The sequence below is a fragment of the Crassostrea angulata genome, chromosome 5, assembly GCF_025612915.1.
Source record: "Crassostrea angulata isolate pt1a10 chromosome 5, ASM2561291v2, whole genome shotgun sequence".
NCBI lineage: Eukaryota > Metazoa > Mollusca > Bivalvia > Ostreida > Ostreidae > Magallana > Magallana angulata.
Window position 1 is genome coordinate 19,336,204 of NC_069115.1, and position 15,741 is coordinate 19,351,944.

The 15,741-nt window shown below is 34.2% G+C and overlaps 1 protein-coding gene across 1 annotated transcript; it reads right to left on the minus strand.

The window, feature by feature from the left end:
• Window positions 1–8,878: 8,878 nt before the first annotated feature.
• Window positions 8,879–14,584, minus strand: LOC128185551 (uncharacterized). The gene is made up of 6 exons (XM_052855121.1): window positions 14,373–14,584; window positions 12,577–12,767; window positions 11,255–11,513; window positions 10,879–11,049; window positions 9,546–9,624; window positions 8,879–9,345 (listed from the first exon to the last, which is right to left on the minus strand). The coding sequence occupies exons 1-6, from the start codon at window positions 14,530–14,532 to the stop codon at window positions 9,204–9,206; spliced, it is 1,002 nt and encodes a 333-aa protein (XP_052711081.1). The 5' UTR covers window positions 14,533–14,584; the 3' UTR covers window positions 8,879–9,203.
• Window positions 14,585–15,741: the final 1,157 nt, after the last annotated feature.

Below are 15,741 nucleotides of genomic sequence, written 5' to 3' on the forward strand. Positions count from 1 at the left end.
ACCGCATAGGTACTCATCGAGGTCAAAATATATAGTTGGACGATTTTGCTAACAATATTCCGACCGCCTTTAAAAGATTAATAGACAGCTTTATAAAGTTCACAACGTATTTCTTTTAAATCGCTCTGTTCATCCAACGTCTAAAAAATGATGATTTTATCACTCAAACTTTTTTTTTTCTAATTCTTTAATTAAGAAAGCATAAATAACATCCAATATGATTACAATGCGGAATTCCACCTGCTGTTTACAGAGTCGTTCTTACGCTAAAAGACCAACTGTTATTTTTTTCGTTTGCCGTATCATACTACATCATAATTAAACTACAATGTAACTTTGTTAGAGCCATGATGTTGATTTAAGGTAAACAGACAGCTGATAAGTAACAGAAATCTGGAAGGGCATATGTATACATCACGGCGGACATTACATTATATGTAGAGTATATAATTATTTGGCATAGCCAGCAGTACTAGTGGTAAACATATTATGTCACATAACATAGGGAAATATTAATGAACATTCATAGTAAGCACGATGACTAGCGCATGCGTATCAATAACATTTGGGATTAATCGGCAAACATTGGGCGAGTACGGCATCTGCATCAAATTCTACAATATGTAATCAACTGAGACTAGTTGAATGCAATCAAAAAAGGCGAAAGTGCGAAGGCGAAGGAGCGATAGTAGTATCGCTTTTTCGACTTCGCATCTTTTTACTTTCGCTCCTTCGCCAATGCAACTTCGCACTTTCGCATCTTCGCACTCTCGCATCTTTGCCCTATAGGCGAAAGTGCGAAGATCGAAGTGGCCCCATCGGAACTCTATATGGAGTTGATGTACTTGATGAGACTTGAAAGTAGACCGAAATGTTATCGGATGATAGTTTAAGCAAAGAAGATATTAGACTTTTGTTTATGTATCTCGTTTAAGTCTTATTCAGAGTTATTTGAAAAGCAGTTTTGAAAAAATTTTAAAAGTGGTTTCCATCAGCCACACACCTCCCTTCACTTGACTCTAAACTTATTATGTTTCGGCGATGTGATACGAGGTTAATGAGTAATAGATGGTTTTCAAATAGGAATCGTATAATAATTTAGGTTTTCCTAAAAAAAAAAAGGGGGGGGGCTGAAAAGGGAATCAATATAGGTTTACAAGAGACGCAGACACAAGATATAGAATTGATACACATATCATTATTATGCGACATCCCTCGTTTATGAACCAATCTAGAAGGGCCGGGGAGAGGGGTCCGGACCTCCCCCGGAAAATTCAATATCATTAATTTTATACAGAAATGAAGAAAAGGGAAAGAGGGGGTGCGGCTGCAACCCATCCCCTGTAAAATAGAATATTATTAGTTACACGTTGTAGACCAAAACTATGCCGCGGACACCCCCCTCCTTTAGAAAAAAAATTAAGAATTTGCGCAGGCTGTTAAAAATAAAATAACAAAAGTTCATCCTCAGGCACTGATGTCATTTTATTTAGCTAAAATAATCTTTTAACAATAGAGAGATCAACAAACATAGGAAAACAAAGGTAAAAGTTCGAAGGTGCGAAGGCGAGAGTGCAAACTTGCGAGGGCGAAGGAGCGATAATAGTATCGCTCCTTCGCCTTTGCAACTTCGCACTTTCGCCTTGTCTTTGCATCTTCGCACTTCGCCGTCGTATCTTCGCACTTCTGCTCTCTCGCCTTTGCAAATTTACACTTTTGCATTCTCATCTTTGCACTCTCGTATATTCGCCCTAGAGGCGAAAGCGCGAAGGTCGAAGAGGCCCAATCGGAACACCATAGCCTCCGACTTCAATGAACTAGAATGAAACAAATAGAATGTAACGAGACTAATGCATTTCATTGTTCCCTTGAAAGAAGTGGGAATATTTTTAAAAACGAGGTATGTTTGGAAAACGTTATGAATCTGTAATGATTAGTTAAATATTATCCAATTATTAGAAAGGCTAAAGTAGTTCAATGCAGTTTATGGTTTCATCAAGTTTCTTTGTTTTGATAGATAGATAGATAGATAAATAGATAGATAGATAGATAGATAGATAGATAGATAGATAGATAGATAGATACCATAATTCAGATCAACATTGTACAATTAAACAATTGTTGTTTACAGCTATAGTTTATTATCATTAAATAATTAAATTAGCATGGGCATGACTAATATTTCCTAATCATTGACAATAAAACAGACAACAATTGAAAATCACCATGTTTACGGAATATTATGTGTTTTAGCAAAAACGGACAATTTTTAGCATCATGTAACGTCGGAATACAAGTACATGTACCAGCAATTGCGGCCGATCTATTCGTGATTGTTATTGAAATACACCAGAAGAAATATGATCTTATTTTTCTCGTCTAGATAGGTATATATATTTGATCATAATGATTTTTATAAAAGTCAAGAATGAAATTAAAATTGTTAAGGGAGACATGCGTGTAAAAAAATATTTCAATATCTCTTCAAAATTTTGGTAGGAGAATAATAAAAGATTGTAGTCCGTTTTGGTTACATAAAATCCTCAAAAAAAAGAAGAAAAAATGTATGTAAGTTTTAGATATGAGATTTCCCACAACCAGTAAAAGTAAGAAAAATTCTCAGAGCATTTTGTAATACAAAATGTATTGAGTTTAAAAGATTAATTTGTTCAGCATATACAAAATTCAAAACGTATCTGCCAACAACTACCATACCCACCCCCCCCCCCCCCCCCCCTTCAACCAGTATGTGACTGACAGCTACACACGAGTAAATGTATAAATAGATATAACCTTGTCATTTCTGTGCATGATATTAAAAATGTCGATACCATCCATTTAAAAGACTAATAACCAATACAATTATTAATAGTACATGTAGTCTATAAAAGATCATTCCTTCATTTAAAATGCCATATGTACATATGTATAATTTTTTTCTCACTATTTGACTGAATATTTTTGTATCAGAGAAAGAGAATAGAGACAGAAAGACAGACAGATTCCTTCTGCAGAAAGTCTCATTTTTTTGTTTAATTATGCAGCTGCTTTTGTAATAGTTTTGAAAAGTTTGCAATAGTGTTTAATACCTTCGGGATATGCACCGCACGGCTGATTACATTGATTTCACAAATGTTTCCCGCTTTTACCAACAAATAAAACACATTAGTTTGTAGAAATAGCTATACCTTTCACTACAACTTAACTTTTTTTAAAATCAAATTATAAATATATGGAGCGCATTAATTCATAAATGTTTTATTTAATTTGTAATGAATAATTTAGGTTAGTGTAAACCATAGTTTATTATGAATACAACGTACAACATATATACAATGATGCATAATTAGGCAAGGATTCGGAAACAAGTAAACACTTATATTAATCCGTTTCCTTAAATATAATTTACAAATTATAAATCACTGAAGTGCCCAGGTTGGAATGTCTTTGTAATCACGTTTACGAAATATTTACGTCTAAACAAACAATGTGTATGAAAAAAAATATGTTATGGGAAAAAAATAAGATGCAGGGTGAGTAAGATAATAGAAAAGATGTAGGATGTGTGAGAAATGTTTATGTTTGAAAACGTTTTGATGCTGAAATAAATTTGTGAACTGCTTTGAAAATTGTTTCATTATTTGCTGAAGAAAGATTTGTATCCCCATATAGTAATATGTAGACGTCAGTTTGGAAAGGTATAGTATCCAGGTGCAACATTCTTGCATTGGTATATAGGGGGCATTCAAGAAGATAGTGTTCGTTAGTTTCGGGTTTACCGCATGTGCAGAGTGGGTTATTAACTATATTGCGACTGAAAAGGTGATGTTTTAAAGTGCTGCATTTTAGTCTAAGCCTGGTATGAAGAATCTGTTCTCTACGGTGACCGAAGTAATAGTAGTTGGGAATTATGTTTTTGGTATGCAGTATGCGCTTTAAGTTTGATAGGGAAGGATTTTGTTTCGTGGCAGAAGAGAGATTATTCCAGAGTTTGGTTGTTGATGAAAGAAATGAGTTTTGGTAGTACATTGTGTTGCATTTGACCTGAGTGATACGTTCTGCATTTCTTGTAGGATAATTGTGAGTATCGCTACCTCTCGGGGGGATTAGGCTGGTGAGGTAAGGTGGTGCGAAACCGTGAACTATTTTGTGATACTGCAAAATCTTATGGTTGCGACGCCTACTTTGAAGGGTTTCCCATCCCGTTTCTGTATAGAGATCTTGGATGCTGCTTAACTTAGTTGCTCCTGTGATGATTCTGGCTGCTTCAATATTAATGTGTTCTACCTTTTGTGCTAGTTCAGCTGTAGTATTATCCCAGATGACGTCGGCATACTCAAGAATTGGTCGAATGTACGAAAAATAAAGAGTTTCTAATGATTTACGATTAAGCTCATACTTGTGTTTTCTTAAGATTTGTAGACGCAAGGAGGCTTTTCTAACTATATCATCTATGTGCATTGCCCACTGTCCGTTGTTTGAGAAGTTTAATCCAAGATGTTTATGCGTAGACACTTCTTGTATTAGACTTCCATTAAAGTATAAATTCGGATGTTGATTCCTGTGTTTTTTGTTAGTTATGAGGAGAGACTCGGTTTTGGTTGGGTTGAAGGTAACAAGCCATTGTTTAGCCCATATATTGATTTTTTCTAAGTCACTGTTAAGAACATGTCCAGCTGACCTAGGGTCATCAACAATAACGTATAGCGTTGTGTCATCGGCAAACAGTCTAATAGATGATTTAATATCGGAAACAATATCGTTAATATAAACTAGAAAGAGTAAAGGCCCTAATATAGATCCATGTGGCACACCGGAGTTTATATAACCCCAGTCTGACTTTTCCGAATTGAGAACTACTCGTTGTTTTCTGTTGTTCAAATAACTTTCAAACCACTTTAATAATGAACCAGATATCCCCGCTTTTGCAAGTTTGTACAGTAGGCCCCTGTGCCACACTCTGTCAAAAGCTTTGCTAATATCACAAAATACAACTCTGATTTCTTTTCCGGAGTCAAGAGCTTTGCCTATGTCATTGGTGATATCTATTAATTGATTTACTGTGGAATCACCAGGTCTGAAGCCTGATTGATTTTCACAAATGATATTGAATTTCTGAAAATATTCGTAAATCAGATTGTAGACACATCGTTCTAAAATTTTGCCAGTAATAGAGAGAAGGGAGATTGGACGATAGTTGGTTAAGTCGTTGGTATTTCCTTTTTTATGAATAGGAATGACGTGGGCCATTTTCCAAGGGGCTGGAAAATAAGAAGTACTGAGAGATTTATTGAAAAGCTTAGTTAAAGGATAGCACAGAATAGACGCAGCTTCTTTGAGGAGCCTTGGATTGATGAGATCAGGACCGCAAGCTTTACTTGTGTCAAGATGGATCAGCATTTTCTTTACGTCTTCATCAGTTATGACAAGAGAAGAGAGGAATTCAATAGGTGTAAAATTGTTATGTAAGGGAGGCAACACAGCTAACGAATCATCTACGTTAGACTGTTTACAAAAGAAAGAATTGAATAGATTAGCTTTGTCCGTATCATTTTCATATACTTGCTCATTGTCGATGATGGGAGGTATTCCAGTTTTAGACTGTGATTTAGTTAATCTTCCAATTAACTTCCACCATTTTTGCGAACCCTTACAATTATTGATATCGGTTGATAATTTTTTAAAATAATCGTTCTTTGCATTGCGTATGACATTGACGGTATGGTTTCTTATAACTCTGAATCTGGCCCAATCTTGTTGGTCGTTGGTACATTTCGCTTTAGAATGTTGGCGTTTCCGTTTCCGAATTAATTTTCTTAGAGAGTTTGAGAACCAAGGAGGGTCATGACGTCTTATGACTACCGTCTTGTATGGGATACACATTTTAGCCTCGTGAATGACAATTTGATTGATTTTCTCAATACAAGCGTCTATGTCTAATTCCAGCAGTATTTCATCCCAGTCAATTGAATTTAATCTTTCACGATATTCATGGTAATTACCGTGGTTGAATAGCCATATGTCTCGCCGAAAGCATGTTGAAGAAGAGAGCGGTTTACTAAGAAGACCATAAATGGGACAGTGATAGCGAGAATATTGGCCCAAGAAGTTTTCTCTGACAGAGGATTTGGCAAGTATATTTGGACTGCTGATAGCGATAATATATAGTAGGGAAGAAGAATGTTCGGTGAAGTGTGTAGGTTCAGTTAAACACTGCGACATACCATACAAGCGAAAAATGTCTTAAAAACGGTTCGAATTACTATTGGAAACAAATAGGTTTGCGTTGAAGTCACCTGTAATTATGATGTTTGTTATATTAGTGTTGTAGGCAAGATCAAGCGACAATTCAATGTCATCCCACAAAGAGGCAGGCGAGTTAGGTGGACGATAGAATGTGCCGTAAAGGTATTTTTGTCCTTGGACTACAAATTCAATCCAAACGCATTCAACCGTAGGGATTTCAAGATCAGCTCTACGTTTGGCAAATATGTGATCTTTGACATATACAGCTACTCCACCGCCTAGGGTACCTGTGTTTCTGCAGTAACAGAATGGGGGCTGAAAGTTTGTTAGATGTATTTCAGAGTTTACTAGGTTGTCTGCAAGCCAAGTTTCTGTGAATGATAAAATGCTGTGGTTGAGTAGTTCAGTTTCTAACAAATCAAGCTTAGGGATTATACTTTGTACATTTAAATGAACAAAAGAAAAAGAAATTGCAGAAAATGTTGAGCTATGGGAGGTAAAACTCGAGGAATCCGAGTAGTGATCAAGATGTTCAGTAGGTGAAGGGCCAGGGTTAGTTTCGATATCCCCAGACAGTATATTCAAACAGAAAATATATAATAAACACAACAAAGCGTTGAATATAAAAGAGACTGAGACAGAGTGTTGGCTAGAAAATATACATGTATTTGAGTGAGTTTTAACATTGCGGGGTGATGATTTCATTAGGACGCTCATGTCCTTGTGTGTACTAATTCCATAAAACATATGGGTTAACAGCACGGCTGGTAGCGAACAAATACCGTTTTGTAGCATAAAATTAATGCAAATAATATCAATAAGACTTAAATTATGTTTAGTACGGATACAAATACAGTACAAAAGACCTACTCTGGCTCGGTAAGAAGATATATCAACTCCCATCTAAGTGATAGGTGGGTGGTATTTTATACGTACATACATATTGGAACGAACCAGAGCAGGTTTTAACAGGTAAACAAGAACACAGTAAGCGTGATCAGCATGTACAAAAAACACATCCTTTGAACTGTGAAAAAGTAATTGTAAGTGACAGGAGATTGCAAAAAAGCAAAATATATATACAAAAACACCATGGAGAGGTTTGCGCATGGAACAAGAGTGTATATGAATGTGGAAGTATCTATAACATATAATTAAATATCAGTATGCTGTATTCATTAGGGTTATATATTGTGTTATATATGTAAATGATGCGATAATGAAATGAGTTCACATATTGTTATAATACACAACTCAGTAACATTGGATTAGGTATATTGATGGTCGAAATTGGTACCAATTCGGACGGGTGTGGCCCAGACTACGACTCAGTGGTGGGCGGTACGTGGCCGAATGGGACAAGGTCCGATTCCGCGCGTATGTGGTGTACTCTATCAGAGTTGTCCCTGACGGAGATCTTTCCGTTTGATGACCATGCCTTCTTCAGCTCACCGTTGCGACACAACTGCCTGCACAGATACAGTAGCTTGTCTCTATACTTTGTGAGGTCTTCGCTTACCGAAATTCCCTTGGTTTGAACGTTGTTCTGGAATAACTTGGAACTGCGTAAGATGCAGAATTTGGTATCGACCGAGTTGAGTCTCGCGATAATTTGACGGGGTCCAGCTCTTTGTCTCTTTGGGTGTCCAACGCGGTGTGAGTTTACAATCTCGTCGGGAGAAAGTTTAATCTTTGCCTTGGAAGTCGCGTCAAGTATTTTGGCCTTAGTATCTTCTGAACTAGATTCAGGAATGCCGGATAATCTTATGAGCGGACGTCGACCATACTGCTCAAGCTCGTCTAGATCTCTACGTAGATTCATGTTATCTCTTTGAAGTTGTTCGATTTCGTTTCGTAATGGCTCAGTCTTTTCCTCAATCATGTTAGAAATTTCATCGCGGAGAGAGTCTTTGATGGCCTCTCTGACCGCCTCTGCTATTCTTTTTATGTCATCTGCCGAGATGGTTACATATTGTGGGTGGGAGGACTGACCATGGGTGCTCGGATCTAACTGAAGGTTTGGATCAGCTGGTGTTGACATGCCGATGGGCGTTGGAGGTGATGGTTGACCAGCAGGTGTTGTGTTCAGATCACTTTCGTGAAGGGAACCTTCTTTTGATTTTTTGGGTGATCGATCGACCTCAATAAAAGATTTAGAGAGATCTTGTAGTGCTCTTTTCTGTGACTCGGACATACGGAGTGAATTGTTGGACGAATAAAGTTAGTTACAATACAATCTAAGCCACAGCATATATCACAATCAGTATAGGCATACAAAGATGAGCAACCAAATGAATTCAGCAGTAGGAGATATATGACGAATGTACATGAATAAGTCCCTTGCAGGTTTTAATGGATTGTTTACAATCGAATGGGATACTCGTCACATAACGGTCATTGATCGGTGAGTTGTTGTCAGAGCGGGACTAACATACAGATTATCTAAACTTCAATTTTACTACATTTGTTTCAAGATATTCTTGTTCCTAGATAATCTCATTACCTCTGTGAACTCGAAGTCCATTCCACAAGCACACACACAGGCTTTTTCGGGAGAAGTTACATGATTTTGCTGGAGCTCTGCGAGACCGTGCACTACCCAACAAGGGCAACAACAAATTTAGGTTGTTGAACATATAACACTTTAGTGCAAATTTCATAGAAAAGTACCACCGCAAATTCTTCTCATTTTCATTGGTTCTGTTGTCTATGTGTCTTCAGTTTTAGAATCAATATTTAGAAATCCAAAAATACTTGTGAACTAAAATGACGATTGATACGTTTTAAAATGAAGTGGATTTGTTTTACATCCAAAGGACGATGTTTTATGCCTCTAACCAAGCTCATACATTAAAACACTAATATAACAGAATGATAGTCTATATTTTCACAGGTTTCTAATGCGTAATTGCCGAACGAAAGCTTTATCGTTAATTGTTGATGAGCACCACTCTGTATTAGGAGCGACTTTCCTGTCTCCGCTCCCTTCTGTATCCGATTACGTCATAAGTATGTGTATTATCTGCCATGTTGATATACTGTGTCTGTCCACCATTTATTATCGTCTCATATGATTTTTCTCTCTTTTGGTCTTGGGCACTATTCAAAATCAATATATATATATATATATATATATATATATATATATATATATATATATATATATATATATATATATATATATATATATATACATATTTGTAAAAAATACTGTATGAAATAATTTGCATATTTGACCAAAAACAATTAATATTCAATATAACATTTACGATAATGCGTAGATATAAAGTACATCCTACCGCTTTTTAAGACGAACTAAAAAAATGGCAACGCAAAGTATCAGAAAAACAGCAGCAGCTGGAGCCAAAATGTAAATACCTTCAAACATTAACTAAAGAAAATTATATTATGATATGGATTCATTATCTTAAAAAAAGTTAGTTTAGTAACAAGTATCTTCACAACATATTGTTTTAAAAAGTTCGTTACCTTGCGTTAAAGTATAATTCATGTTGACTTGTATACAGTACTAACCAAATTTCATTACACTCTGATTTAGAATGCTATATGAATTATTTATTATCTTTTGCATTTAAACGTGTATAGTAATAATATGACTTTATAGTCTGTCCCAAGATATTTATGCAGCATATTTGGACGATTTCTTTCGCTCGAAAAAATTCACATGAACGACAGCTAATTTCTTACTGAGAATGGGGAATGGGGAATGTTATAATTTTAACATTCGGAAGTCACTCGGAATACCTCGCACAATTTTTCAACGTTATCATCCGGGTCTGCTGTAATACAAAATCCCCGTAGACATCACATATTTCAGTCGTGTAATGAATCCTGATAAGCTAGGGGTGGCGTTTTAAAGAGAAATCTTGGATTTTTTTCATACTTTTGAACGAACATCGTTTGAACCCTGAGTTATTTTACAATATCGAGTAATCAAGAATATTGTAAATCGGGGATATCTTGGGGACAGGGTATAGAAAACATATACATTATTTTGTAAATTATAGCAGATTACCGAATGAGATTATATCATCCTATTTTCAAATTAATTGAAAATAATAACTTTGATTGCAACGAGTTTTTTCTTACTTATGATTTAATCGGATAATTATATTTTATTTCTTTCTAGTGATTTTCTTTATTTTTTCTTAAACCTTTGCAATATCGTCAGAGGACATCCTAATTGTTTGCCTATGCTGCTTGTTTGTTTCGATTTTTATAAAAATGCAATATTCTAAAATTGACAATTACAGCATTCTGAATTAGCAAAAGGGAACTATATACAACCTGTACATCCCAATCGGTCAGACGACATTTCATTTGATAAAAGTACTTATTATTATCTTCAACAATCGTGCTGATTGAGCAATCAAATTTTAACAGAAACATTCAAATGAAAGTGATAATATATGATTGCAATGATGTAAATGTACATATTAATCAAGTCCTTAATAAGAACATTTAGGTCTTTGTTCTCTCTGATCTCGCCCCAGACCGTTATTAATCCCCTCATTAAAGACAAATGAGGTTTCTTTATATTAATCACTAAAAATTATTATGTTTCAAATGTTAACCTATATTATCAAATATGTTTAGAAAATAACATCTTACTAGTTTTCCAATTCGAATTGCTTGAGTTTGCTTGCCTAGAAAAAAACTCAGTTGAAGTCTGGTGCATGTTTGAAAAATCAGAAGTATTTATGTCATCATTTACAGCTGTAAATGAAGAAGTGGTTTTTTCTAGGATTGGTGTTTCGAAGGTTATCAGTTTGTCTCTAACGTCTGTAATAAGTAATAATGGATAGAGTTTATTATACTAAGCAAATGTGTTATTTAATAGCATATAATTTCAAAAGAGGTGCAGCAATAGATAGTGGTTGGTTTTTTTCTCTCTCATTTAATCACCTGACATACTGTGTTATAGAGAGAGAGAAAGAGAGAGAGAGAGAGAGAAATGGATGGATGCAGGTTCCAGAATTTGCTTTACCACAATAAAGTTCCAATTTGCCAGGTTCAGTCGTCACGTTGTGGATCCCCATGGTATCATCGCAGTATTCAAGTATATCTTCCACGACGAATTTATTGTAGATTATTTTACTTGAGATTAAGGTTCCGCAATAAACATCGTCAAACAATGATTTAATGATACGTAGATTTGGAAAAGCTGCTGTATTATACGAAATGCAAATGTCAAAACTCTGTCTGTTCGTGAAGTTTAGATATACTGCTGTAAATTGTGCGTTGACCTTAGAAGAAAAATATATTAAACAATAAAAATATGACTACAATAAGTACAATAGGTTGAGAATAAGAAAATACATGTATTAATCATGTATTAACATGTATCTTTTGAATAAGCGTTATCTATTATTACATGTACTATTATCATATTCTTATACGATGTAAAATGAAATATTAAGGATCGTTTTGTTTATCATGCTAGATTCCTATCATATTCATTGTTACCCCCCGCAAATACTGAAGGAAGGGGCGGCATATAAAGGTGGAATAACACACCTGGAAAAAGTCACTCGAACTAACGGTACATTATTTGATTATAATAGACATAATGATAAATAAACTGAACATATGTCAAAAAAGCGATATATTTGCAGTTTGGGGATAAAAAAAAAATAACTTAAAAATTAAATTTAGTCAGGAACAACAAAAGCCCCAAGGCTTGCGGGATTCAAACTCGGGATATACGGACATCCCGACACTTTATCCACTCGGCTTTGGAAACAGTGACATGTACAAGCTGTCGTCCGTGCAATCCTTTTCATTAAAAAAGTGTTGTTTTGATCAGAGGTCAGTAATTTTTTATGATGATGAGCTATTCGACATAAAATAGGGTCTATTCCCCTGTCATTTTGTCCGTGTGAGTGAGTTAGAATGAAAATGATTTAATAAAGTCGAACGCACCAGAGATCATCCTTTTTTTCAACTGAAAGTAGAAACGGCATTGCATCAAAAGTCATGGATGTATACTTTAATGAATTCGCGATAATTTACACAAAAAATTTAAAAGTTTAACTTTTTCTCCGAGGTTACAACGAACACAAAAAACAGACTGTATGTTGTTAAAAAAAACTTTTTTCTGGTCTTGCATCCCACTTTTTCCTTTTATCGGGAGACACAAATTCTCTAAATTAGCTTGTTAATTGTTGCGATGACTTCTGATTACAAAATCATATTAAGAAGACTACACACTGTGATAACTGGAAAAATAATATTGAAACTCAAAATACCAAGAAATATATTAAGACAGTTATATGTATACATGTATTTAAACGAAGCAAACTTTAGTACCTTAAAGGCAAACAGAGAATATGTTAACATGACTGTAGACTTGATATTCAATAGCCGGCAGTTTCCCGAGAGTGTCTCTTCTAACACTTCCTTGACATTGTCTAATCGTGATGAGATGTTGCTACAAGTTGAAGTTACAATTTCCGCAAAAGTCCAAATAGCTGAATAGGTAACATTAACTACAGGAATACCTATATAATCAATAAAAATATCTTTTTCAAACATTAACAAAAAGTTATGAAGTTATAAAATTCTAGTTCTTATATAAAACATACCTCGTTCTGTATTTCTGTATCAATCAGAAACTCAGGTTACTCTAGACTAAAACATTTGATATCTGTGTGTACCCGACGATTGATTGTTGTACATTTAGATGTAATTAAGTAAATAACATACATAAACAGAGAGATTTCAAAACTAAAATATTTTTGGAGTTTAAACCCTCAAAAATGACATAGTTAAAAAGTGCATAAGCTAAAAAAGATGCAGCAGGACACTTAATTAATTAATCTTGGACAACGTTTTAAAATTAAACTTGTATCCTCAATTTTCTTGAATACGGGGAGAAGCAGCGGCTTAATTTTAATGAGTTTTGTTCTTTCTGTCGGTCATTTTGTTCAAACTTTAGTTCTCTACAGTTGCAGGAAATGTTTTAAAACAGATGCAAATGATTATTCTCTTTAAAAATGGATCGGACTTTTATGCTTTGCCAAATCTTTATCATCGTACAATCCGTTTGTTGTTTGATGTGCCATTATTAAGAGATCTAATACAATAACATATTTTTTACATTACCGATTTCACTTACATTTCACTTACATGGAACCATTACAAGCACCATTACAGGAATATTCAATTAATTAACGGAACTTGTCTTATGTGCTCAATTTTGAATTTCGCGTATATTAAAGTAATGATATTCAAACATTTAGTCATATCAATTTATATTGACAAATATGCAGAATTCCTTTAATTAAGGAGGAATGTTATTTTGCCTGCCTTCAGAGAGCCTAAGTAACTCTAACCTAAATGTACACTATCTGAAGATGATTTTAGACAATGCAAGTACAGACGGTTTGCTTGCAATTAAATTCGTTTTTTAGAAAAAGATTTTAAAAGATTTTTCTAAATATATTCTTATGTAAAAATTCGACTTTTCATTGAGACCCCACTCTACCCCCGATGATTATGATTTCAACAAACTTAAATCTACACTACTCAAGGATGCTTCCACTGAACCTTCCAATTAGTTTTTAAAAGAAGATTTTAAAGGTATTTCTCAATATATTCCTATGTAAAAAAATCTACCTTTATTGCCCCCCCCCGCCCCCGATCTTTATTTTAAAAATTTGAATCTAAAATATCTGAGGATGCTTGTACACAAGTATCAGCTTTTCTAACCCAATGGTTTTTGAGAATAGTTTTTTTAAAGCTATCAACAAATTGTTCATAGTTCTTAATTATCTCCATTTGAAAAAATGATTGGCCCTTCGTTTTAACACACATTAATTTGTTTCTTCTGAAAATGCATTTTGCTAAGTTTGATTAAAACCATCTCAGTGGTTATGGAGTTCAACATATAAAAAGTTTACAAACAGACAAACGAACATACAGACAGACGAATGCTCGGCAAAAATAATCAGAATAGCTTACTTGAGCGGAATCACGGAAAACCTACCACATGTAATTACTTCAGTTTTTAATAAGATATTTCAACTGCAAATCTTAAAAAACAAATCTTTTAACAATTTAACAGGGAAGTAAATAGATGAAATTGTTCACACTCTACAACTTACGCTTGCAGGTTGATAACATAGGCGTCAAATTTCCATTCTGACAACTGTATGACTCCTTCATGTTGCCACTAGGAAATATGTATCCCTGGTAGCATTCAGCAATACACGTGTTATTGGTAAAGCACGACATCAAACCGTTATCTACAGCCAGGTTTACCATATTTGTTGAACAAAAATTGGCCGTTGCTGTCAACAAAATGAAATGATCTGCATGTTTCTACAGAAAAATATATACATGTGAAAGACAAAATGTTATTCTCATATCATTAGTACATTTGTGTAATGTTATAGCCTGCTTACCTGCTGTTTGGATGATAAAAAACACCGTGTAACAGGCTTTCATTCTCATTTGCGATAAAATAAAATGGCGCACGTTAAGGTGAATAATAGTCGCACAATGCCGTTCATAGTTGAAAAAAGGATATTTAAAAAATCTGAAATATTCCCCGTTTAAAAGATAAATAAACATCGTCGAAACCATGATATTGTGTCTGTGTATTATTTATCATTATACATGGTTTGTAGTTAAAAGTATGTTTAAACATGGTCAGTAAATTTCATATAGGACGAAAGAAAAGCTAATTATTCAATGAACTGCCACCATTTAAGGTAAAATAAAATTAAAAGGTGATAATATGGGTCGCGTGTGATCAAATCATATAAAACCCGAAGAGCTTTATGTAATAATTATTTGATCGCGTACCGACCATATTTATTACTTCATAACGTTCAAAGAATGATTCCCAATCATTTATATTTAATATATAATTTTCAGCAAGTGTACGATTTAAGTCATTGACACTGACACTTTATTAGGGCTTTTCGACTTTTGGTCAAAAGACCTATTGTTTTTCTTATGTTTTACTATTATTATTTTTATGACAGGGTTTTCTCTATGTTTTTTTTTTTGAAAACGGAAGAGAAAAATCAATATTAAATGTTAAATTCTTACAAATATTGTACAGTTCTTCCGTGTGTCACTTTTTGGACTTCCGGCTTATATTCTTCCGATTAAAACATGCAAAATACAAAATATCAAAAGATCCCTTGTATATATTTTACTTTTTAATTATCGATTTTAGAATTCGATACTTCATGTTATGATGTACAAAATCGTAATAAAGCAAACACTTCTTTCTATCTCTTAATATTTACAAGATATTAGGCTTCAAGTTTGAGATAAAAAAGTAAAATTTGGAATGACCAAATTTTTAAAATTAGGCTTTGGAAATGTTAAAATTGTCATATTTTTTATATATTTCAAATTTTGTTTTTAACCATTGAGAACTTCCTGTTTTAGAAGTTGATAAAAATCGTTTATGGGAGTTTTAATGTTAAACTAAATTCACCCGTGTCACGTTTAAAAATT

Bases quoted from the DNA above. Each gene is read 5' to 3' on its own strand.
- LOC128185551 (XM_052855121.1), bottom strand. From the start codon at position 14,532: ATGGTAAACCTGGCTGTAGATAACGGTTTGATGTCGTGCTTTACCAAT. The intron at 11,514-12,576 runs GTACTAAAGTTT...TTTTCTTCTAAG, and splicing joins ATTCTCTGTTTGCCTTTAAG to GTCAACGCACAATTTACAGC. The intron at 11,050-11,254 runs GTAAAGCAAATT...TACTTATTACAG, and splicing joins CAAATTGGAACTTTATTGTG to ACGTTAGAGACAAACTGATA.